This window comes from Sprattus sprattus (assembly GCF_963457725.1).
Source record: "Sprattus sprattus genome assembly, chromosome: 15".
Taxonomy (NCBI): domain Eukaryota; kingdom Metazoa; phylum Chordata; class Actinopteri; order Clupeiformes; family Clupeidae; genus Sprattus; species Sprattus sprattus.
This window is the reverse complement of record NC_137913.1, coordinates 16,431,754-16,454,217: the sequence shown is the minus strand read 5'-3', so window position 1 is coordinate 16,454,217 and position 22,464 is coordinate 16,431,754. Positions and strand designations below refer to the sequence as shown.

The window sequence follows — 22,464 nt, the reverse complement described above, 5'->3', positions numbered from 1 at the left end:
TGTGTGTGGGGGTGGGTGCGTGTCTGGGTGCGTGCGTGCGTGCGTGCGTGCGTGCGTGCGTGCGTGCGTGCGTGCGTGCGTGCGTGGGTGGGTGGGTGGGTGTGCATGCGTGCGTGCGTGGGTGGGTGTGTGCGTGTGTGTGTGTGTGTGTGCGTGTGTGTGTGTGTGTGTGTGTGTGTGTGGTTGGGTGGATGTGAGTCATAAAGGGTAGATAGACAAGAGTGAAATTTAGTAGTCCTCATTAGAGCACTCTGACCTCTGCCCTTTGGCAGCCACCTGTGTGTGTCATTTAGTTCATCTGCAATTAAACACATGAAATGGCAAACTGGAGCCTGTGATGAGGGCATTAGGCTAAGCATGGAAAACTGCAATGCGCAAGGCTGGATTTCTCTATTCTCACCAACTGCTCTGCATTCACAAACCGCCCGTATCTGCTCCAAAGCGCGGGAGATCAATGGAGGTGTGATGAATATGAAATCTATTATCAGCCTTTTGTGTTTATTGCACTGTAAAGTTGCAGCTGAAGTCTGCGTTGGCATGGAAACAGTGACTGCAGAAAAAGGTTACAGCACTGTTGAAACACACACACACTCACACACACACACACACATAGGCAGAAGCATCATTATCCCACTATTATCAGCACCAAATAATACAAAGGCCATGGCTGTGGATTGTTTACTGGAGACCCACGTTTGCAAATTAACAAAATAACTTTCAAGAGTATGGCCGGGAGGGAGGAGGATTAATAGGAGAGGTGGTGTGAAAGGTGAAGGTCCAATAGTGTTTCAAGTGATTTCATAATCTGAGCGAGCTGTGCCATCAGGCTCAGTTTACAAAATCAAACACACAGTTTGTTCTCTTGACACTTATTGGGAAGTTACTGCTGGTCATAAATTCCGTTTTTTCCCCCCTGTATGCTCCTCTGGTCTGTTGTTGGCCGGATGGTTCAACTTTTATGGGCAAAACTGCATCAAAGTGCCCCGATTCACACCAACAATACACATCACCGTCATTATCTAGTCCGGCACGAAAGCAATAACTAGCCGCAAGTGAATAATAGGTGTTCTCCAGCCTCCTGGAGACTTTCATGCCAAGCCAAAGCCTCTGGTCCAAGGGGAAATAAAGTAAAAGCCAGACATTGTGTGTGCATGTGTGTGTGTGTCTGTGAGTCTGTGTGTGTCTGTGTGTGTGTGTCTGAGACTGCAGTGTGTGACTGCATCAGTGACGAATGAATCAAAATACTGATATTGAGCCAAACCTGGAACTAAAGACGCTGAGGTGAATTATGTAAATATCCTGGCGTGTACAGATGGGTGAAATTCATTTCCAGCCTTCAAGGATCCAGATGCCTCCTCATCCCTCTACTGCGTGTAGTGTTTTTTGACGGTTGCTTATGACTGTCAAAGACTTCCAATAAATAAATAAAATAAAAAAATCTTCATACAATACCTCCTGAGGTTTCAAAAGAATGGGCTGAAGCTGAGGATTCCCTGTGATGTCCCTGATCTCGTTGCTCTGCCAATCTTTAATTAAAATCTGAGGCTCCTTTCCCATGGGGATGGAGCACAACGGCGGAGGAGATGTTTTTGTCACGTTTCCAGCTATCTGATGCTCACACTGCGGGCAGAGCAGAAAAGAGGAGAGCAGATAGAGCTCTCTCAGCCATCTTGATTTTGCACTAGAATTAATCTGCTTCTGAATCCTATTGACCCATCTAAATTTCATCCCAGGGTCTCTTGGGGACCATCACAGTAGGGGGTCACTTTGTAAAGATCTAATTTTTTGAAAGTCATATTTATATATTTTTTTTAAAGATATGGGGTTATGGAAATGTTGCTGCCGGAGCATTCACATGTGTTGACAGTGAAACACTCAGTCTGGAGTCGGACTTATTAGTGAGCCAGAGGTTTTCCGTCAGGCTTCCTTGTGGCCTACTTGCAGTAATCCACTCTGAAGTGATGGGAACCAGTACAAGATTTTCAGTTAGGTAATTAATTGGCTGGCATCTTAATGGCACATGTTTGAAGAGGGATTACATGTTCTGGAGGGAGAAGCTCGGTGGAATTAATAATCGTGACGGCGTGCCTTAAGTCGTGATGGGGACAGGACAATCCCCCTTGACAAAATGGCAAATACCTCTCTGGCCAGTGATGCTAAAGCAAGCCTTTCCACGGAAGAAAGTCTCTGGGAAGATCTGATATTTAAAGTCTGCTAGAGCTGCTTCAGGGAGATTTATACCGATGGGAATTCAGGCTCACAGAAGAGAAAAGGAGCCAATTTTACTATGTTTAGACTTCTATAGTATTAATCTCACGTATATTCAATGACAAGGGGGATAGGATCTCCAGCCGGCATGACACGCTTGAACAGAGACCATAATATTATGAATGTAGCTTTCATATTTGAATCAAAGACTAATGTCTGAAGTCCATCACTTTGGACTATGTAGCTTGTCATTTTTTTTAAATACACAGCAATGGTGTTGTAGCAAGACACAAAGAAAGAAATCTTCTCAGCACTCTTATTCCTTCTACAAATCTATCAATCACAATTTCTATTCTGAAGACTTCCTAAATAAATTACATTAGAATAGTGTATAGTGGTTTATTTTTGATAACAATACTTAAATATGACACCGCGATCGTTAACATAGCAAATAACCATGAAATTCATTATATCACATCAACAATCTACTGTATGAATTTGAGACAACACTATTTCAGGATAAATTGTCTGAGAAAGACTGCAAAAAATCTGACCACCAACCATCAGTTTCTATCAATTATAGCTTTCTCATTCAAGGAGAAGCAAGAGTCAGCTCAAGGAAAATCACTGTCTGACAAACAACCCAAGCCCATGACCTCCTCCTTTTCTCTACTGGCTACTGAGGGATCCAACGTGACCTTGTCTGAGTGCCACACAAAAACATGGTGCTCATGTCTTATATGGTGTTTTCCTTATGGGAAAAAATGGCATTTCCACACATCTACCTGGATCCCTATGGTAAAACTGTCGTTGACCAAAGGGAATTATCTGCCTCAAGCTAGCTCTAGCAGATTTGGATTTCAAGTAGACTTTGAAACCTACCTAGCTATACACCTAATCAGCATAACTTCAAAATAACTTAGATAAAAACAAGATACAGCACATTTCTGTAGTCTGTGATACTCAAACACAGATTAATGACACTTACTGGCAACAGCCATAGACATATACACAGACACCGTATTGCCTGCTAAAGCCTATTGCTAGGATACGACAACGTGTCCACCATGTTGGTAAGGGGGAAAACCCATTTGGGAGCTGTGTTTTTTTTTCGGACTAAAAAGCACTCTCAACCTTTCTCAAAAGATGGCCATGAATGTATATATATGCATAAATAATATCTGAAAAATACTTTGTCACCACTTCTGTGCTGGAATTCTGTATATATTTGTGTTTGAGAATTTACTTTCATTCATTTACACAAACATTCCTAATCAAATGTGATCTAGAGGAAAATGTAGTATTTTGTAATATATGTCTATGGCAACACAGTTTATATGTTATATATGTCTATGGCAACACGGTTTATAAGTAAGAGCTAGCCATCTTTATGCACAGATGAGTTACAGATTAGAAAGCTCCATTTTATTGACTAAATTCAAAAAGACAGCAGGTGGGATGCAACTGGAAGGCTATCAGGTTCTGCCAGCTCCCTAGTAACAGATATATACCACATCCATAAAAAAAGAGGGTTTATCCATATCAGTAACCTTTCCCTATCTGCACTTCTCTAACAATACTGTGTACCATGCAATAGGGCTACAAGAAAGACTTATTTTTTTTTCTCTTAATAATTCCCACAGTATCCAGGTCTTGTGCTGCCAGGTGAAAGAGAAAATAAGGGGGATGCTATGGGCCATTGCTCTTCGACTGAAACGAGCCTACAGTACCTTGCTTAATCTGAAACCACATGTTCCCAGCTCATTTCTCCGCCACCGCCGTCCAAGTCAATTTCTCTGGCGAGCTGTTGCTCCTGAGCTGCTGTCCCCCCCGCCCCTTCTCTTTCCCTCCCTTTCAAACTCAATTTCTGAGAGTCCTCCGTGCTGTGGCCTCAGACTTGGTCGATCACATTTTCTCATTAATTTGGAGTCACCGTAGATGCCTTCCGATTAGGGGTATGAATAATAAATAGGATGGCAAGTTTTTTTCCCCTCTCCCCCTGCAGTAGGTGGGCCAGTGTTTAATTCACTCTCCTTCCACATGTATTAAGGAAATGAGTTCTCGACAGTGGAAACTTGAATGCGTGACATTGTTGTTCCTGACTTAATAAACAACCAGTCAGCTCTTGTTAAAGCAGGATTTCTTCCCAAGGTCTCCTATGGGAGGAAAAAAACACACTAACATAGTGCGATATGGATTTTTTTCGCCCTGTTCGTTCCCCTTTGCATTTGAATGACAGCCAACCTCCTCTAGCAAGCAGTTACAGTCTCCTGCTTTCTCCATTTTTGTGTCAGTGACACCTCCTCATGATGTCTCCAGATACTCACAGTTCACACTATCACAGTATGTGTGTGTGTGTGTGTGTGTGTGTGTCTGTGTGAGTTATCTCTAACCCTGCCTCTCTGGTATGCATCAGGCGAGCAGTATCGAGTGAAGTCTTCATAAGGTGCACAGTGCGATATGGAGGATGAACACTTAAAATCTGTGGAAAACGCTTACAGGTAAAACGGCAGTTTGAAAAAAAGAAAAAAAAAGACAGCTCTTGAACAGAGCGCTCCTGCCCCCAGCCCTGCTTGCTTCATACATCTTGTGATTAAGAGAAGATCCAAATCCCTCCATTTTTATGTCCACACATTTGGGCCCATCACCATGTCTATCTCATGTACAATGTTGTGCATTCATGATACCTCCATCTCCTCATCATCTAATGCTGTTGAAGCATTTCCCTTCCCAGTGGCTGGTTTTCAGGTTTTTAAAGGAACATGCTTCCCTCTACAGTTGGGTTATGGTACACACCACCAGACGTGTTTTCAGACAGACAAATCATTAAAAAAAACTAGCACTGGTGATTAAATTGCCGGATAATTTAATTTCTCCTTTATATTAACCAGTGGCACAACTGGTAATGATATCATTTTATCCAGGCCAATTTAATAAAGGCTGGGATGTGACTTCAGCTGGTAATAGTTTCATCAATTGATGAATGATTTCTCAAAGATAAATATGAAACATTACCAAAGATAATACCATCCATTACAAGTGGGGAAGGAAATTATTTTAACATCAAAACATAATACTAATAAGACATATGCATGAAATTACATAATTTATTTATGATTTGTCATTTTTACCCAAATAAATAAACTGGTTATAAAATGTGCCTTTTAAAGTTATATTGAATCCTCACAGGGTATGCTGTATATGAAACCATAAAATTCTCGGCAGGTGCCTATGCACTATCTGCGAAGTCAGAAAGCTTTTCTTTCACTTTTTCTTCGATGTTTGCAAAGTATTTCATTTCTGCGAGAAGTGCTTTAGTTGACTGAAGGTCTCCTGTTAAAAGAGAAGGGGCAGGCATGAAAACATCTCGTTTCCCTTTCTACTTGCATTAAAAAAATGGAAAAACAGAAAAACATTATCGTTAGGTCTTCACAGCAGGCTCATCAGGGCCAGAGCATAAAGCAAAAAGGAAGAGAAATGTTGTGGCGAGACATATTACCTTTACTCAGTGCAGTGTCTATTTGCTTCGTCAAGTCTTTCAGTCTCTCTGGAAAAGCAAGCAAAAGAAATGCATGGTTGCTTTTATTTTCACTTAGACGAGCACGGCCAGACTATGCGGAAGCGGTTTGGCTGTTATCTTCCCACCTCTCATTGAGCGGCCGATCGAGTTGACCTCATCCTCACTCCGGGTCTCAGCCAGCGACTCGTTGATCTCCATGACTTCCATGAGAAGCTGGGGGTCAGCTGTGATGTCGGTCCCCTCGTCCAGGTGAATGCCCTGGAGCTCAAGCTGAAATCAATCACTTAGGGCTTAATACGGACTTCCCCTCCATTGAGGCCTGTGCTTCTCTCCACAGCAGAGTGGGACTAAATGAAAGAGCTCCTGCATCATCTCACAAACAATGCCCCCAGACACCTCACGCCTATCTGTAGTACACCGCCATTGATTCTAGGCGTATAATTGTTTGGTATGTACCTCCGTTTTGAGACACATTTTGGAGTCACGATTTGATACATTTTCGGTACAGCAGAGAAAACAATAGACAATAAAAAATGTACAGTATGTAATTTTCATTGATTAGGAAAAATAAATAGCACAAATGTTAGTAATGCTCCATTGTAAGACTCTGACCTGTTGATACTTTCTGAACTGCACAAGGGACTGACTACAATGCACATGTGAAGGCACGTTGTAGAAGGGCTGAATGATGTAGGGACTAGGACCTGCTTCCCAGTCTGTTTTTTTGGTCTCTTTCCGCTAATCGACAAATTCCATTGTTGCAGTCACAAAATGTTTGACGTGCATCCACAGACATCTCTGACTTCAGTTGAATATTGCCGGTATACCTTAATTAATTTCCACTGAGTCTGACTAACCTGGTTAACCGGGCCAAAGCCAGAGACACATCAAACCAACATCAAAGAATTAGCAGCAACGAGGGTTGAATGTTGCGTTGCCTCACATCACTGGTGTCTGGGCCAGAAAGTTGCACTTGGACGACCCTAAGACTATAGCCTATGGCCAACTAGTACATACATTTTGCTTTTTACATCACTCATCAGACGGTTTCGTAATAAAGCTCCTTCTTAATAAGAATATGTTTGATAAGAAGTTGCAAATTACACTGTCATTGTCAGCCCTTGGCCCTTTGGTTGTGGGAGAAGAAAGGAAGGGTTACACTAAATGGGTGAAATTATGAATACGACAGCAACAGTTTCAAAATGCTTTCGTGAACATGTGTTCTGGAGATAAATGAAAAATGATCTCTATGTTGAAGGAACTTCAGTCCAATCATCCAGAGCTGAACAGCCAATCAGAGTGATCTCCCTCACTGAAAAGCCACTGACTGGGTTCCCACTAGAGCCAACAGTCGGCCTGGTACGTCACAGCATTTAGCCATGCTACAGCTGATAGACAACAACTGGTGCACTGCCTACATTTTCTGGGTAATAAGTGCACTCTGGATGGGGATGGAAGGGTTGTGGTTCCGTCAGGAATTGCAGAACTAGACCATGAACATTTGTATCGTGATTTTGGTCTAGATAGCTGTTACACCCCTTTATTAATGCACAAGTAAACATTCTCAGAAATGTATAAGTCACAATGAGACAGAAAAGGGAAAAGCTGGACCAAACACACACAGACACAAAATATATACACACAAGCAGCCGCTGAATTAGAGTAATTTGTATCAAATATAGATATGCAAAATACTCTATTTGTGGTTGGCAGAACTGAATAAATAATGAATGACCATGCTTACCATATAAAGCCCACGACTCATGGGCTTCTGGAGAGTCCTATAAGCCTTGTTTACCGATGCTGACTGTTCGGCTGAATATTCTTGCTCTTTCTGGGCAAGAAAACAGAAAAAAAAAACATACACATGGTCTACTTAAGAACTCAACTATATTTGTCATTCATAAGTTTCCATTTATATGCCTCTTTAAACGTACCATATATATACATACGGTAAGTTTAAATAACATATTATTATACAATATATTAATTAACATTAGAACATGGCAACTATAAAGGGGTCTCTCAAGGAGAGAGTATTTGATGGCAAATACAAGTAAAAAGTACATTCACTGACTCATGTCTCTGTGTAACAGGGTCATGGGAATTCGATAGGAATGGGAGTTATTTCACACTACTCGTTTGTTTTTGAATATGTCTATGAGGGAACTGCCAGAAGAGAGGGAGCATCTTGAGCCATGCCGATAATTGGATATTTCGACAGATCTCACCACTTTTTGTAATGGTGGTGAGACTTGAGACTGTCAAGGGACAAGAGTGTGAGGGATATGTGGCAGGTGGAATAATGCGGCACAAAATGGGCCAAAAACCGCTCGCAGGCAGTGAGTATTTTCAGCTGTCAGGCTTGTCAAATTTAAAAGAGAATCAATAACCTCCAGTGGTTGCTATTGGAGCTCGGCTGTTAAGATTTCCTATGAGGAGCAGCAGGTTCCTTGAGAACATTCTCGTAACCTTGTACCGCTGATTTATAGCCTTGAGCTCCCTCTACTCCAGAAGGTGTCTAATTAACGAATCAGTGGTACTAATTAATACAATCATCTGTATGCAGCAGTGGAAATGCTTTGGTGGCAACTGCGCAGTCTCCTCTTTTCCATCTGCCTGCAGTGTGCAGTTAAACATTGCACTGACAAATGGAAGAGTAGATGTAAATTAGGAAGATGTCAGTTATGCCTGTGGACAGCTACCAGTCATCAGTGAAGGAAGCATAAAACAGGAACTAGAAAACTAGGGATGTATAACAACTTTCTTTCATAATCTATGTTAATGACCAAGTTTTATGTTGCAACAAAATACAAAATAAAAAACAAGATATGTCTACAAAGCATATTATTAACATTGATACAGCTACTTCAAATGCCAAGAAAAGTAGGCCCAATACCGGTGTCCTCTGGCTGAAGTGGTCAGGGTGCAGAGAGCGTTGAAGTTGTAAGTATGTTCGTTGGAGGCGTTGGGTATCCAAAGCAAATGTCTGCTCACTTAGAGGATGAGACAGAATAGGATTAAAAGATGTCCAAGTTAATAGTATAATATTTCAAGTAAAAGAGCACTTAAATAGATGATCAATTATAGAATTGAGAAAGAAGAAAAATATCAATTAAATATATATTGGTGCATGTCCTGCACTTGCATAAAACATGGCTTAATAGCAGCATTTTTAAAGTAATTAATAAAATATATTGTTTACCTACCCATCCATTAAAATGAATCTGGTAATTTTTATACTTGTAACATGCAAACATTCTGACTATCCTTAATCATCAAGGAAACACAAGAATATATCCATATATAGTGGAAAAGATGAGGTAATCTTCATCACTTCAGCTTGTAATAGAATTGTGATGAAGTACCCATCAGAATTGAGCAAAATCACATTACACAAGAAGTAACATCTTCTCTGTGATTATACAGTCACTGAAACAGTGGAAGCGTGTCATTGTCTTAGAGGTCACATAACAACTTCAGTGTCTGTGCAGTATAGCCTATATGACCCAAGCTGAAAACGTATCCTATCTGTTACACAACTGGAGTGGCCAAGCGTCCTCATTAAGAACTTGGTGAATCAGGTTGCTTTTCGGCAAAGTCCCCATTAACGAGAATTAGTTTTCCTTGAAAGATTAATACAAATGGGACATGTTCTCACCAATCCATAATCTCAAAGTAAGAGGTTCTTTCTTCAGGAGGTTGCACGAGTTTGCAAGATGGGCAAAAGAATGAAGGGGCTGACGAACCACAGCTCCAACACTTGCGATTCACTGAGTTTGCACACAGTCTTTTAGTCACCAAATTAAAGTATTTCACTGTTTGACTCCCACTGTCATGATGTAATAGGTTGCAAATATATCTGCCGTGCCCGACAACGTTTGAGTTGAAGGTGACCAGACATCTGAAGACATTTTTGGGATATGAAAACCTATGTCCAATCCCATATACGTTCCGTATACACTGGAGCCAGTAAAAACAACCCAACCGACGCAGTTGGTGTGGTGTCACCATGATTACTCTTGACTACTCAAAGCCGGCATTAGTCGATGTCGGATTTCCATTACACTCACGCGTTTAGGTAACTTATTTATCCACATATATTTTTCCACTTCCTACTTCCTCTAACTGAAAAGGGGAACGCTTCAAAATAAGTACAGTTTGGCAATTACCAGCAGTCTGTGTTTTTTAATATTTTTTTTGTAAGTCCTTTATGTGGAAATTGTATTCAGTGATACATCATTAACCAAATACCTTTGTCCATGCATCTTTCTTTGCTAAATCAGAAAGATACATATCGTAATAGAACAAACATGTTTATACCATATTGCACTTGCATACCCCCACAATGATTGATGTTTTAGTTCAGGGACTTTTGTTTGCTAAATTTGTAGCGGACCTTGGAATAGATACATCCGGTTCAATCACTGTTTTCCTTAAACATTTTACTTTTATCGTTTTGAATTGTGAACTACAGTCACTTATAAGTTAACTGCAATAAGCACAACGTGACTATTTTCACGTTACGTTTAAATGATATCGAAACAGTCGTAGGATCTACTTTTCCTAAAATGTATTTCTCCCCATTTGATTGGTCAGGTTTGTAATACGTATGATGCTTTCTATGTCTAAGGATATGGCAAAGACATGTCCAGGATAAGCCCGGTAAATTTGGCACGTGTAGCTAAATCATTTTCATTGAAATCAGGTAAGTTCCATGAAATATTAATTCATAGCAAAGCCAGACACGTGAACAATAATATGCACTCTTCATTGTTTTCGTCAAGTCGTGCAACAATCAAGTTGTTACACATTTTTACACATTGTTACACATCACTCTTTGTAAATCCAGCATAGTCTCTATCGGTGTCTTGAAATGTTTTTTGTTTTGTTATTGTTATCATAAGTTAAGTGTTTCGTTTGAATGTCTTAAATATTTACCCAGGAATATTATAACATACACTGTAACAACTAAAAGCTTACGGTCACTCACTGAATGTTAACAAGTAAAGATCTGTGTTGATGTAAGTAATCTGGCCTAGCTGCAAGAAAGATGTCGATCTTTGGGCTGACATTGAGTACAACGTTAGTCAACTGTGTCCAGAAGTATGACCTGCCGTGTTACATTTTGCCCTTATGTAAAGACCCAACAAAATGAGCTAGGAAATCACAGGCTCTGACAAGCTAAACAGCGAGGAAATATGTTTGTTCTATGGGCTACCTTAAAGATTCGGTTTCGTCAAAGGTTGTTGATATTTTAGCTCAACAGTCTATATCAAATAACACCAATACCTTCCGTGTTCCTGATGCACCGTGATGATTGGCTGCGGTTGTTTATGGCTCGGTCCGAGCCACTATTTCTGTGAACGAATACCTCAAACACTCAACGAACAGTTAGAGGACCATGCGAAGCAGCAGAAGTATTTTTAACTTCATGCCTTGTGGGCAGTGCATATGAAAATAGGTTGTCCACTTTTTCTAAATTAAAATTTTAAAGCCAAGTCTGGCTTAAAAGTATCCCGCCCCCTCTTCTCCCTGCATTCAGGCCAGTAGAGCATCATGTCTCAGGAACCTGAGCAGGACACCCACTCTCAGACACAGACACAGTCTCAGCCACAGTCACAGGGTGGCTCCAGCTCCTCGTCTGCTCCAACCTCTGGCAGCCAGTCGTCCTCGGGTTCGGGCACTCTCAGCTCAGTGGACACCATCCCAGTGCGAGACCTTGCTTCCATCCCTGAGGAGGAGCCAGGACCAGAGCCATGGGGCCGGCTGCTGCCCATGATGACTGGCGTCAGAGTGCACAGTAAGAGCTCTACCAGACTCCTGACCACATTTGATGCCCACTTCATTGGCTGAACAGTTAGGAGGATAAAAATGAGTGGGGAAAAAATGTATCTGGCAACAGCTACAAGGGGTTGTATGATTCTGCTTGATTAGTCTTGGATAGTCTTGGGAACCACTGGTATAATATAAACTGCAATAATGTTATATTTGTATAGCTGTTTTAAACATGAAAGGTGGTTAAAAAGCTAATATAAAATATGCAAGTTGTACTCAGGACATGTATGTTATCCTTATTTAACCTGTGTTTTGTTTATGTTAATTCAGTTTTGACTCACTTTGAAGGTTTATATGGGTGGTGACTTATTGTTTTGTAGAGGAAAGGATGTCTGACAATTATCCAGTGTTGCAGTCCATTACAAAGTGGATGATTCATACACTTTGGATACTCCATAGAGGAACACGCACAGCCATTTGAATTAGGCTTTCATCATTGAGCTACAGTATATACACAAAACATTTTAGCTTTGGTTAGTTATGATGTATGTTGTGTGCTAATATTGTGCTTAGTGCACACTAAGATGTTGAGTTATTACATTTTTTTCTGGTTTACAGTTACTGCTTACCAGAATCCCACTAGAATACAGTTAACTAACTGGTCATGCCAAAAATCTACACTGGCCTTACAAGTTAGCAATCCAACTGGTTTCCTGAGGCTGTCCTCTCTGAATCTGGAACACAGACATACATGTTAATTAACATGTGTAATCAGTTACGTGTAGGGATGCAAATGATTAATCGACTTTAGATTAATTGTCGATTAAGAGGTTGCTCGATCAAAATGTATTAATCATGATTAATCGCTAGAGGGCGCTAGCGCGAGAGACCGGTTGAGTGCGGTGTGGGACCACTTCAACATTGTTAATTCAGGCAAAGAAGTCAAATGTTCTCTGTGTAATGCGGTATTGAAATACAATAGTTCCACTAGCTCACTCAGTTATCATTTGAACACCGTGCATGCTGCTGTCCTGCATGACACCACCAGTTCACCTGGTAATCACAGCTACACTGTATTATACCTTCTCTCGCTTACTGCCGCGAGTTAAGGCTAGTCTTAAAACTCAGGTTAGCTATTAGTTCGTTAGCGGGCTAGCTCACTGAGACTTCATAGAGTTAGCTACCTAGCTCGTTAGCGGGCTAGCTCACCTTGCTATGAATATGAATATCTCTGTCTACTCCCGCGCTAACGTGTGCCTGCGAGTTTGGCTCATGAGAGTTAGTAGGTAAGTAAGTAAGTAAGAGTTGAGTTGGCTATTTAGCTTGATAGCGGACTAGCTCACTCAGGCTTAATGATATTATATACCTAGCTCGTTAGCGGGCTAGCTTACCTTTGCCTGATGGCTTGCCATTTAGAATGTAACTACTCTATCCCTCACTACCGTGAGCGCGAGTTAAACTTCATAGAGTTGTGTTGGCTATTTAGCTTGTAATAGCCTAGATGCAGTTTCTTCATAATCTATAGGCTCAATAATATTCTGTTTGGCTCTCTATTTAATTTCTTCTATTCTTTTTTTTTATGTCTGTTTCAAATGCAAGAACTGAGCCAGTCCATAATTTATTTCTTTGTTTTAAATTAAAGAATGTATTTTGTTATACCATAAAAAAACTTTTCTGCTTTCTTTTCCTAATGCATAATTACTTGAGGAATGTATAATAGAATATAATATAATTATCATAATGTAATGTAATATAATAACTCAACTATTTAGCTGATATTTGTAAAGGCCCTATTGAAGCACTGAAACTCCGCTTATCAATTAATCGAAAGTCGATCGATAAGATTATCAACTAATGATTAATGAATTAATCGATAATTTGCATCCCTAGTTACGTGAAAATCAGTTTTCAGAATACTAAGTTAATGTAAATTCACATGGATGGCATGTATTTTCTAGATTTGCTTTGTGGAATTGTGTTGCGTCATGTTGTTGTTTATTAAGAGATGGGTTTAGTCATAACAGAATGACCTCATGACTGTTTACAGATTGTGTGGAGGACAATTACACATTTGGAAGAGACCGACGTTGCAGTTATACCTTCAGTGATCCAGCCATGAAGGGTCCATGGATGAACACCTACAGTAAACGTCATTTTTGCATATTCAGGGTTAGTCTTTATGGTTTTCATACATTAGCACCCAATGTACATGGGTTTCCTCTACCTTAACGACTTAACTTAACTTTGGATTGAATTTTCTTTTCCTGTGATTTAACAGGAGAACAATATTGTATTCATTGAAGACACCAGTGCCAATGGAACATTTGTCAATGGTGATATAATTGGCAATGGGAATAAAATTCCATTGGCCAATAATGCAGAGATATCGCTTGCTGAGCAAGGCCATAAGGGTAAGATGTTAAAGCAGCACTATGCAATAATTTGCCACTTTTTAAAGTGTGTATTTTTTATGAGCGTGGCATCATCAATGAGTTTTGGCATAATCCTCAAATTCATTTTGATCGAATCTGGCCATGTAAAGGTCAGATAAGCACATCTGTACTAGTTGTCCATGCTGTGCACTAGTACTTCTGTGGTTTGGATCGGAACACCCTTTGAAAATGTAAGAAAAAGCCTTCACAGCACGACATCGCCACAAAATAGCACCCAAAGACACCAGTTAGCATGTTTGCTTGCTTTATCAATGCCAACTGGGCTGTTTTTACATGTGTTTTAGGTATGTAGCACACTAGTTTTAGACCAAAACTCCATAATACATATTAAACCCTCTGACAGGATAGAAGTTCTCAGATTTTAGTACAACGTCCTGAAAACGTTACGAAGTGACGTTTCTGGGTATCTCTACAAGTTTGCTGTTGTGGTAAACAAATTGTATATCAAACTGTCTAGATTTTTCCACTTCAGTGAACAGTGCAACATTGCCTGCAAGCAAAATGAAGTTACAGATGACAACACCTTTCTCGTGTTTAAGTCATCATTCCTTTGCAAGAAGAACAGCCTCAATTAATCCTGGTCTTGTCCACAAAGCGTACAGTTTCTCCTTTGGGGTGCTGGTGCTCTGATTTGTATACCAGCGTGCTAAACAATGCCTCTCACATTTGGGAAGAGGACGCCTCTCTAATCCAAGTCATATTTATTGATTTGATGACATCAAACACCACCTATTTAAGCAAACAAGTTTAAGTTCATCAAACACCACACATGTAAGCATACGAGTTCAAGCTCAAGTGCAAGTTCTTGAGTGGGTGACAGAATTGTTTTCTTTTTGTTTGTCGGCCCAAACAAACAGATCACCTTTTTTTCCTCTTTCTTAAAAATGAACAGCTTATGCTGCATGTTTTTTCTTTGATATAATAATAGATATTTTTGTGTCTATATATACAGTATATAACAATATATAATAATAATAACTACTTACTAACCGAGAGTGAGGTCATGCAGGTAAATTATCAGACTGAGGCCGTAACGTATGATTCGGCAAAGCCGAAGTCTGATAATTTACCTGCATGACCGAACGGTCGAGGTTAGTAGGTTGTTTATTATATGGCATTTTTAACTCTTTTCATTTTGAGAATAAATGGTAATTGTAAATAGAAAACATGACGTTTTGTTCAGCTCTCAAGTCTTCTCACGACACAGTGTTTCAGGTGTTGCCTAGCAAACAATGACTTGCTAACTTCAAGTTACAATGATCAATAGAAAACGGACAACAGGGCTCAGCTTAAATGGCTTTAATTTACAGTTAAACACAAGGTTTTCAAACTATAGTAGTCAAGTCTTCATCATCACTTTCAATAACACATTTTCGCTGCTTCTGAATTGTACTGACCTGTACTTAGTCCTATAAAGTATTACCCGATATCAAAATGTTCGCGAATTCTTGAGTCTTTATTCTTCAACTGTCATGGTACCACGTCATTCAACTGGTTTCCTGTTCTCAGATAATTTCATAATAGGAGTCCTGATTCTATCAATACATGCTCATGGCTGTTGATATATCGCTAAGTTTTAAGGATGTAATGTTTAGTACTTGGTACATGGTATCACTCATTTTTAAGATTGATGTCACCGGAGTGCAATAACAATAGTTATCAGACCGCAGACCGGCTAGAACGTCAATACGCGGCTGGCATGACTACCCATTAGCCAATCAGAATGCTTGTACTGTCGTTGCCATATAATCATATATAATAATACATCTTTTTGTGTCTCTCTGCAGTCTTTGTCTTCATTGATTTAACAGCAGTTGAACAGGAAAATCTTCCAAAAGAATTTAAAGCAAAATACCTGATGTCACGAAAGATTGGTTTGTAAGTGGAACTTCCTTGGTACGCTTTTACTGATTACATTGCCATCAGGGTTTTCCCCCCACAGTTTTAAGTGATGCGTTTTTGACTGCAGGGGAGTTTGTGGAGAAGTTAAACTGGCTTTTGAGCGGGATACATGTAAAAAAGTTGCTGTAAAAACTATCAATAAGCTGAATTTTCCCTCCATTGGGGTAAGTGTCTTTTACTGAATAATCAGCAAATTATCTCTATATAGTCATATTGCCATTTTTTTCCACATAAGAATTTTTTTTTTTTTTCAATTTTCCATCTGTGCGCACACTTTTAGACAGCGACGCGGAATGCCGAGCGGGAGATTGAAATCTTGAAAAGAATTGATCATGTAAGTTGTGTCTAAGTCTCTATTTATGTTCAGAGATCTGCATGTGTTTTAATTAATATAGATATAATAATAATATTCTGTTTACAGCCGTGTCTCATAAAAACGGAGGCCTTTTTCCAAACAGAAGAATCATATTACATTGTGTTAGAGCTGTAAGTATAACATTTCCATCAGCCTTTTAATTAGCAAAACTGTTGTTTTGAAAGATCTCGCTATAACAGATGTGGTACCTGACGAGGCATCTAAAGCCCCCAGATGAATGAGGACAAATAATGAGAATGCGATGCTGTGTGCTGCTAAGGAAACTCAAAGTGCAGCCACCCTGAAATGGCAAGACATCACAAACCTCTTACATCTCTTCCTGAGGTTGTCTGAATGAAAAGATGAAAGTCTTTTCTTCAGCTGAGCTTTCTCTGTAGACAGTAAAAGATGTCTGCGACATTTGCCCATAATTTGCCATTCATATAGTGCAGTGTCCTATTTATTCTGTAAGCCACAATGACACACGGAAAAGGCTTGTGTACATCTTCAGTAGCATGCCCTGCATGAACTTCCTTTGGCTCTGGCTGGGAAATCAATGAGCTTTGTGTAAAATGTTCAAAGCATGTCCCACATCTTTTAAATCCGGCTTCAGACCATGATGTCATCAACTGGGTCTGTGTCTGTTGTGTGTTGAGCCGGCCTGGGTCACGATACCCCTGACCGCTGGTGCCCCCTTCTTTCTCAGGATGGAGGGCGGAGAGCTCCTCGACAGAATCAAATCCAAAGGTCAGCTTGATGAAGACATTGCCAAGCTGTACTTTTATCAGATGTTGAAAGGAGTGAAGGTATGGGTTGTTTATTTATTTAGTTTGTTTGTTTGTTTGTTTTGAGTTTGTGGAACTATCCGACAGTGTAATGATCTGGTAAAATGTTCCTTTCAGTATCTTCACCAGAATGACATCATACATCGAGACCTTAAACCAGAGAACATTCTCCTGGCATCCAGAGAGGACCAGTGTCTGATAAAAGTAACATTTTAAACTCTTCTTAAGCTTCCCCCCACTTCCATTTGTAAAACACCAAGACAATACTTTGCCTGTCATGCTTCAGATCACAGATTTCAACCAGTCGAAGATCCTGGAGGAGTCGTCTCTGATGAAGACGCTCTGTGGAACACCCAACTACCTGGCCCCCGAAGTCTTCCTGAGCGCCTCCACCGCGGGCTACACAAGTGCTGTGGACTGCTGGAGTCTAGGGGTGCTCTTGTTTGTCTGGTACATACGTCTTTATGTCTTTATGTGATATATATTTATAGAATTGGTAAAGAACACACATTTATATATATATATATATATATATATATATATATATATATATATATATATATATATATATATATATATATACACCACACACACACACACACACACACACAGACCGATGATTGTATGTACATGTGATTTTGTTTGTTTATTTTTTCTTATAGCTTAGGCGGCTACCAGCCCTTCCATCCTGACATCAGCGATCTTCCTGTGAGGGAGCAGATCACTCAGGGACATTACAGGTTCATCCAGTCCAAGTGGGAAAAAGTCTCCACTACAGGTAAACATTCAGTCCAGGAGGCTTAATTTTTCACTCTTGATGCAGCAATTGTTTTGAAATGTCTGTTCACATCTGCTGAAACCTCCTGCAAATAATAGTATGTTATTGCTTTTCAGCAAGGAACCTTGTGAAGAAGCTCCTTGTTGTTGACCCCAAGAAACGGTTGAACCTTGATCAGGCACTGGAGCATCCGTGGCTTCAGGTCTGAACATTTTATATCAGTACATTTTACTTTGGGTGCTAATAGAGATCCGCTCTGCCAAGGATATGAAAATGAGTCGATTCACTGATGACTTTTACAAACAGTTTACCCAAACAAGACACATGGTCAATATCTCTGTTGTGTACAGGATGACACAATGAAGAGTCTGGCCCATCAGATCATGTACCCTGGAGGTGAAGTTGATGCTGAGGTAAGAGAGTAAAAGGGCCATTGAGAAAATACACGTTTTATTTCAAAGTGTTAATCAAAACAAACAAAAGAAAACACAAATTACATCCCAAGGCATGTATATACATTTTTCAGTTCAGTTGACACTTTATATTTATGACCTGAGTTCTTTCCCTTCAAAGCCCCAGCCCCAGCCTCAGCCCCAGCCCCAGCCCCAGCCCCAGCCCCAGCCCCAGCCCCAGCCCCAGCCCCAGCCCCAGCCCCAGCCCCAGCCCAAGCCCCAGCCCCAGCCCCAGCCCCAGCAGCCCTCGACAAGCAGGAAGCGCAGACAGGAGGATGCTGAGGAGCAGCCAGCAAAACGACAGAAGGAGGATGCATGAAGAGGCAAATGCCAGATACTGGACGGTGTCTGACTGTCTGTCTGTCTGTCTACTGTCTGCCTGTCTGTCATGCTGTATCAAGCCATGCTGTATCAAGCCAATCATTCCGATGGTGATTCATGTTGATATTTGTATATATTTCGCTGTTTCTGAATGACTTTTATACTGAATAGCTGTATATGTAGCCTCTTTTTGGTTTAAATTTTACAATAAAATTTCACACGTGATTTGGTGTGTCATTTTATCGGCCATAGTTACAGAATGGGGGACAATTATTTCAAGCAAAAATGGATCATTGAGGAAAAAAACAATTGTGCACTGGTGCCACAGAGAATCAAGTGTTTTTGAAACATTTGTATATATTTTGCCATTTCTGAGTAATCAATAAAATTTCACAAGTGATTTGGTGTGTTTCATTTCGACCAGGTTCACCACATTAAGGGGTATGTGAAATCGGTCTTGTTCTATGGTAAAAATCCATACAGCTATAGGTACAAAATGAGGTTCAATGAAAAACCAAATTATGCAGTGGTGCCACAGAGAATCAAAGGTTTTTCAAAGGCACATTTGAATATATGAAAATAATCATTAGATATTATCATGAAAAAATACCTCATGTTTACCAGCTGTGAAGCACTCTATGATGTACTGAATCAATTAAGCAGCCAAAAAGACTACAGAACACAGACAATATCTGAAAGGCAAGACTGAAATCCAATGGCATTGCTGAAACAAGAGAACTGTCTAGCTCAGGTAACAAAGGTACAATTTGCTTATATTTGCTGAACGTACTGCACGTGGTAACCCTTGTCTGGAGTCTGTACTATCGATCATGGAACTCTCAGAGAACAGAACTCAAAAACACTGTGTCTGAAAACACACCGCTCCAAGCATAAATCATTTAGATGGATCTTTTGCTCGCCATGCCTGCTTCACCAGAGATGAAATTGACTACGGACTTGTCGATGCATCTCTGGAGCTCATAATTTGGCTTTTGACCTGTCCCGCAGGCGGTACAGGACCGCGTGCCCCTCATCAAAAGAGTCTTTCAGGGCTGACTGGACTCTGCTCTTCCAGCTCAACAGCTTGGGTCGATCCTGCAGGATGTCTCTGCCACCACCCAGGGGCTGGAATCGATAACAGCAGCAGGGAGCCCCAGGTTAAGTCACAACTAACTTAATTCAGTGTCATTTGAAAAACAAAAATTAAATAGAATGCATCTGTTATGTTTTCTTTACCTATCTTATGGCAGCATTCTTTCTGGACTTTATATCCCTACATTTATTAATGTGATTATGATTTTTAATGAGTGAGATGGGCCCCATAAATGACATTACATTTTATACAATGCATAATTCCTGTGGTGCTCCAGATACAAATTCTGCACATAGAAATGATGGATACAACCTTATCCATCCTACTGTATCCATCCTGCTGAACATCTATGGTCTGCTTACCTGCATGATTTCACAGACTGCCAACAGGTCAGCCAGACTGATGTCATCTCCACACAGGAAGGGTTGTCTCTTCAGGAACATGTCCTCCAGCTTGTCCAGGGTGCCACTCAGCTCCACCAAAGCCTTCTGCACCCTTGTGGGCTCCGCAGGCTGCCCTGTCATACGAGGCATCAGCACCTAAACACACCAACAACAATGCAGCTATTTTGTAGCTGTAACTAAATACTACTATGTTGAAATACACTAACCAACTTTACTTGATGACAATACAAAAAAATCTACTTTTGTTTGATTTCGCTCTTAAAAATGCTTATTAACCTACTATTTTAATGTTTACATACATTAGACACAGGTAAAAGTGCAATAAAGGTTGAGAGGCAAATGAACTAAGTGATGACCTGTAGTTCATGAGAGAACACAATTAAACTTGGCCTGTGTATGAGAACTGCGTGGTAACACTTGAAAAATATTGATATATTATAAGATTATAGCTTTGGAGCTTTATCTCTAGCCTAGGTGCCATCCGTTTGTATGCGTTCCACTGATCAAGCTGAACACACAGGCTACTTTATCTCACCTCTAGAATGAAAACTTTAGCTGCATGTGGACGGGTGTTGGTTTGGTGCCAAGCAGTGTACTCATTGACCTTCGCCCTCCTCTCTGGGTGACGTGGGTACCAGTGGTCAGGGACATCATAGTTGGTAGCAAGATATTTCAGAATGGCGTCACTGAAATAAGTCCAGGGTTAGGCCTACGTGTTCTATTGATTTCTGCTGCCAAGACTGCAGCTACATTTCATGTTATTCTTACCTTTCTGTCAGAACAAAGCCATTATCAACCATGACGGGTACCTTTTGCATTGGATTCAATTTTGTAAACTCAGAGGTCTTGTTTTCTCCTAAATAAAAAAAATATGATAATTTGGTGAGTTGGTGAATAGGGTGTAGGGTATTCATAAACTTGTTGACAACCAGATACGCAGCATTACCATAAGTGAACGTCATAACAAACAAAATCATTTTTTTAATTCAATTTCAACAAACGGTGTTTTTCATACACGTAGAATTAAGAGCAACATAGCAGGCAGTGAAAAAAAATACTCATTGCGTTCACTTTGATAAGATATCTGGGGGAAAGTTCATATGCGGCTACGTCCTAGTCACGCAAGAAACATCATGGTCTATAATCTTGCAACGGTTAAGGATATTTATTCGCATACACATTCTTGACTGGAAATGATGACTGTATACACCCTCTGATATTGTCTATTCAGTCGACTGTAATTCACAGATACAGAAGTTCGCAGTGTAACTTCTCATGTTGACGTGACCTTGCATACCGACGTCGACGATGAACATGTCTAACTATCAGCTGCACTCACCTCTTCGTAGTGCAACAGGTTTCACCGTGTGTGGTATTGTTGTGCTCCGGAGAAATATTTGCACCGCTCTACATGGCTGTGACAGCAAATCAAGATACACTTCAACCGCTTTTCTGGTAGCCATGGCGAGTCTTGCCTGGTTGTTCTGTCCTGTCAACACGATCTTAGCCAGAATACCTTGCAAGTCTAAATTAATCGAGTGCCGTTAGTATTGTGTTTTTCTGTGGACGCCTGTTTGAAAGTATGTCCACGTCTCCAAATTTCACCGCAAATGACAGCAGTTAATGTCAACACAACACTAGCGTGGAGGAGGTTCCCAGCATGCCGCGGGTGTTGTTTCGCTTTTGTGTCTGGTAGTAATGTATGTGATTGTGTATCATTTAGTTGTGTCTAGTCCCGATAGCCAAATTGTCCACTGTCAATGTGATCATGTGAGAGACTTTCGCTGCCTACCGTGTCGAGTTCAGCTTCTGCCTGTACTCTATGTGCATACTGTAGTGATGGGAAGTTCGAAGTTCATTTTACCGACTCGAATCTTTGAATCTTGTTCAGTAAAAAGAACGAATCTTTTTTCGAGTCCATTTTAACGGGAGGGGGAGGGGGTGTGTGTTGCTCAACATTTTATAGCCGTAAAATGTTGTCTCAGTCAACACATGCAGTTATTCATTTCATGTGTTAATGTCAGTGCAATGTACTGAAATGAATACATTGCTTAAAAGCACAAACGTGTCTTTCTTGTAGCCTATTTGAAATCCCTTGCTGATTGATTGATTGATAATGTGAAATGTTTTGAAATAAATATGTCGTATAACACTGTGTATTCCTTATGTGCACATACAGCGTGTATTTATGTTAAAACTAAGACACAGGTATTTCTCTCCTTTATTTACATATGCCTCCTAGCTTATTTACGTTTAGCACGATAGCCAGGTCACAGGTGGCTTACGCAGCTGCACAAAAACACGGTTATTACACGGTTATTTAGTTTTGAAAATGTTATGACAGGGACACATCACACTTGCAATAATTGTCACCTACACTGACTGGTTTAAATTACTATTAACTTCATTCAACAC

General features: G+C 40.3%; 3 protein-coding genes across 3 annotated transcripts; 1 reads left to right on the top strand and 2 right to left on the bottom strand.

The window, feature by feature from the left end:
* Positions 1-5,071: 5,071 nt before the first annotated feature.
* Positions 5,072-9,832, bottom strand: hscb (HscB mitochondrial iron-sulfur cluster cochaperone). Its single transcript, XM_080852263.1, has 6 exons — positions 9,390-9,832; positions 8,628-8,724; positions 7,473-7,562; positions 5,854-5,998; positions 5,708-5,755; positions 5,072-5,541 (listed from the first exon to the last, which is right to left on the bottom strand). Exons 1-6 carry the CDS (start codon positions 9,740-9,742, stop codon positions 5,438-5,440), a joined length of 837 nt encoding a protein of 278 aa, XP_080708389.1. The 5' UTR covers positions 9,743-9,832; the 3' UTR covers positions 5,072-5,437.
* A 525-nt stretch (positions 9,833-10,357) lies between these two features.
* Positions 10,358-18,558, top strand: chek2 (checkpoint kinase 2). Its single transcript, XM_080851974.1, has 15 exons — positions 10,358-10,436; positions 11,274-11,531; positions 13,554-13,675; positions 13,785-13,917; positions 15,747-15,837; positions 15,929-16,025; positions 16,142-16,195; positions 16,283-16,347; positions 16,923-17,022; positions 17,119-17,205; positions 17,288-17,451; positions 17,664-17,779; positions 17,896-17,981; positions 18,130-18,192; positions 18,371-18,558. Exons 2-15 carry the CDS (start codon positions 11,288-11,290, stop codon positions 18,548-18,550), a joined length of 1,602 nt encoding a protein of 533 aa, XP_080708100.1. The 5' UTR covers positions 10,358-10,436; positions 11,274-11,287; the 3' UTR covers positions 18,551-18,558.
* Positions 18,559-18,573: 15 nt separating this feature from the next.
* On the bottom strand, positions 18,574-21,792 carry gstt2 (glutathione S-transferase theta 2). Its single transcript, XM_080851975.1, has 5 exons — positions 21,389-21,792; positions 20,818-20,905; positions 20,585-20,735; positions 20,008-20,184; positions 18,574-19,677 (listed from the first exon to the last, which is right to left on the bottom strand). The coding sequence occupies exons 1-5, from the start codon at positions 21,510-21,512 to the stop codon at positions 19,531-19,533; spliced, it is 687 nt and encodes a 228-aa protein (XP_080708101.1). The 5' UTR covers positions 21,513-21,792; the 3' UTR covers positions 18,574-19,530.
* Between the last annotated feature and the right edge of the window lie 672 nt (positions 21,793-22,464).

What these genes read in the sequence shown, in the direction of transcription:
- hscb (XM_080852263.1), bottom strand. Translation starts at nt 9,742, where the DNA reads ATGGTGACACCACACCAACTGCGTCGGTTGGGTTGTTTTTACTGGCTC. An exon ending in TACTTTGAGATTATGGATTG is followed by an intron (nt 8,725 to 9,389) that starts GTGAGAACATGT and finishes TCATCCTCTAAG; the next exon opens with TGAGCAGACATTTGCTTTGG. An exon ending in TGAGTCGTGGGCTTTATATG is followed by an intron (nt 5,999 to 7,472) that starts GTAAGCATGGTC and finishes GATTGATTTCAG; the next exon opens with CTTGAGCTCCAGGGCATTCA.
- chek2 (XM_080851974.1), top strand. Translation starts at nt 11,288, where the DNA reads ATGTCTCAGGAACCTGAGCAGGACACCCACTCTCAGACACAGACACAG. An exon ending in TATTACATTGTGTTAGAGCT is followed by an intron (nt 16,348 to 16,922) that starts GTAAGTATAACA and finishes CTTCTTTCTCAG; the next exon opens with GATGGAGGGCGGAGAGCTCC. An exon ending in AGATGTTGAAAGGAGTGAAG is followed by an intron (nt 17,023 to 17,118) that starts GTATGGGTTGTT and finishes TGTTCCTTTCAG; the next exon opens with TATCTTCACCAGAATGACAT.
- gstt2 (XM_080851975.1), bottom strand. Translation starts at nt 21,512, where the DNA reads ATGGCTACCAGAAAAGCGGTTGAAGTGTATCTTGATTTGCTGTCACAG. An exon ending in ACCTGTTGCACTACGAAGAG is followed by an intron (nt 20,906 to 21,388) that starts GTGAGTGCAGCT and finishes TTTTTTATTTAG; the next exon opens with GAGAAAACAAGACCTCTGAG. An exon ending in CTAAAGTTTTCATTCTAGAG is followed by an intron (nt 20,185 to 20,584) that starts GTGAGATAAAGT and finishes TGGTGTGTTTAG; the next exon opens with GTGCTGATGCCTCGTATGAC.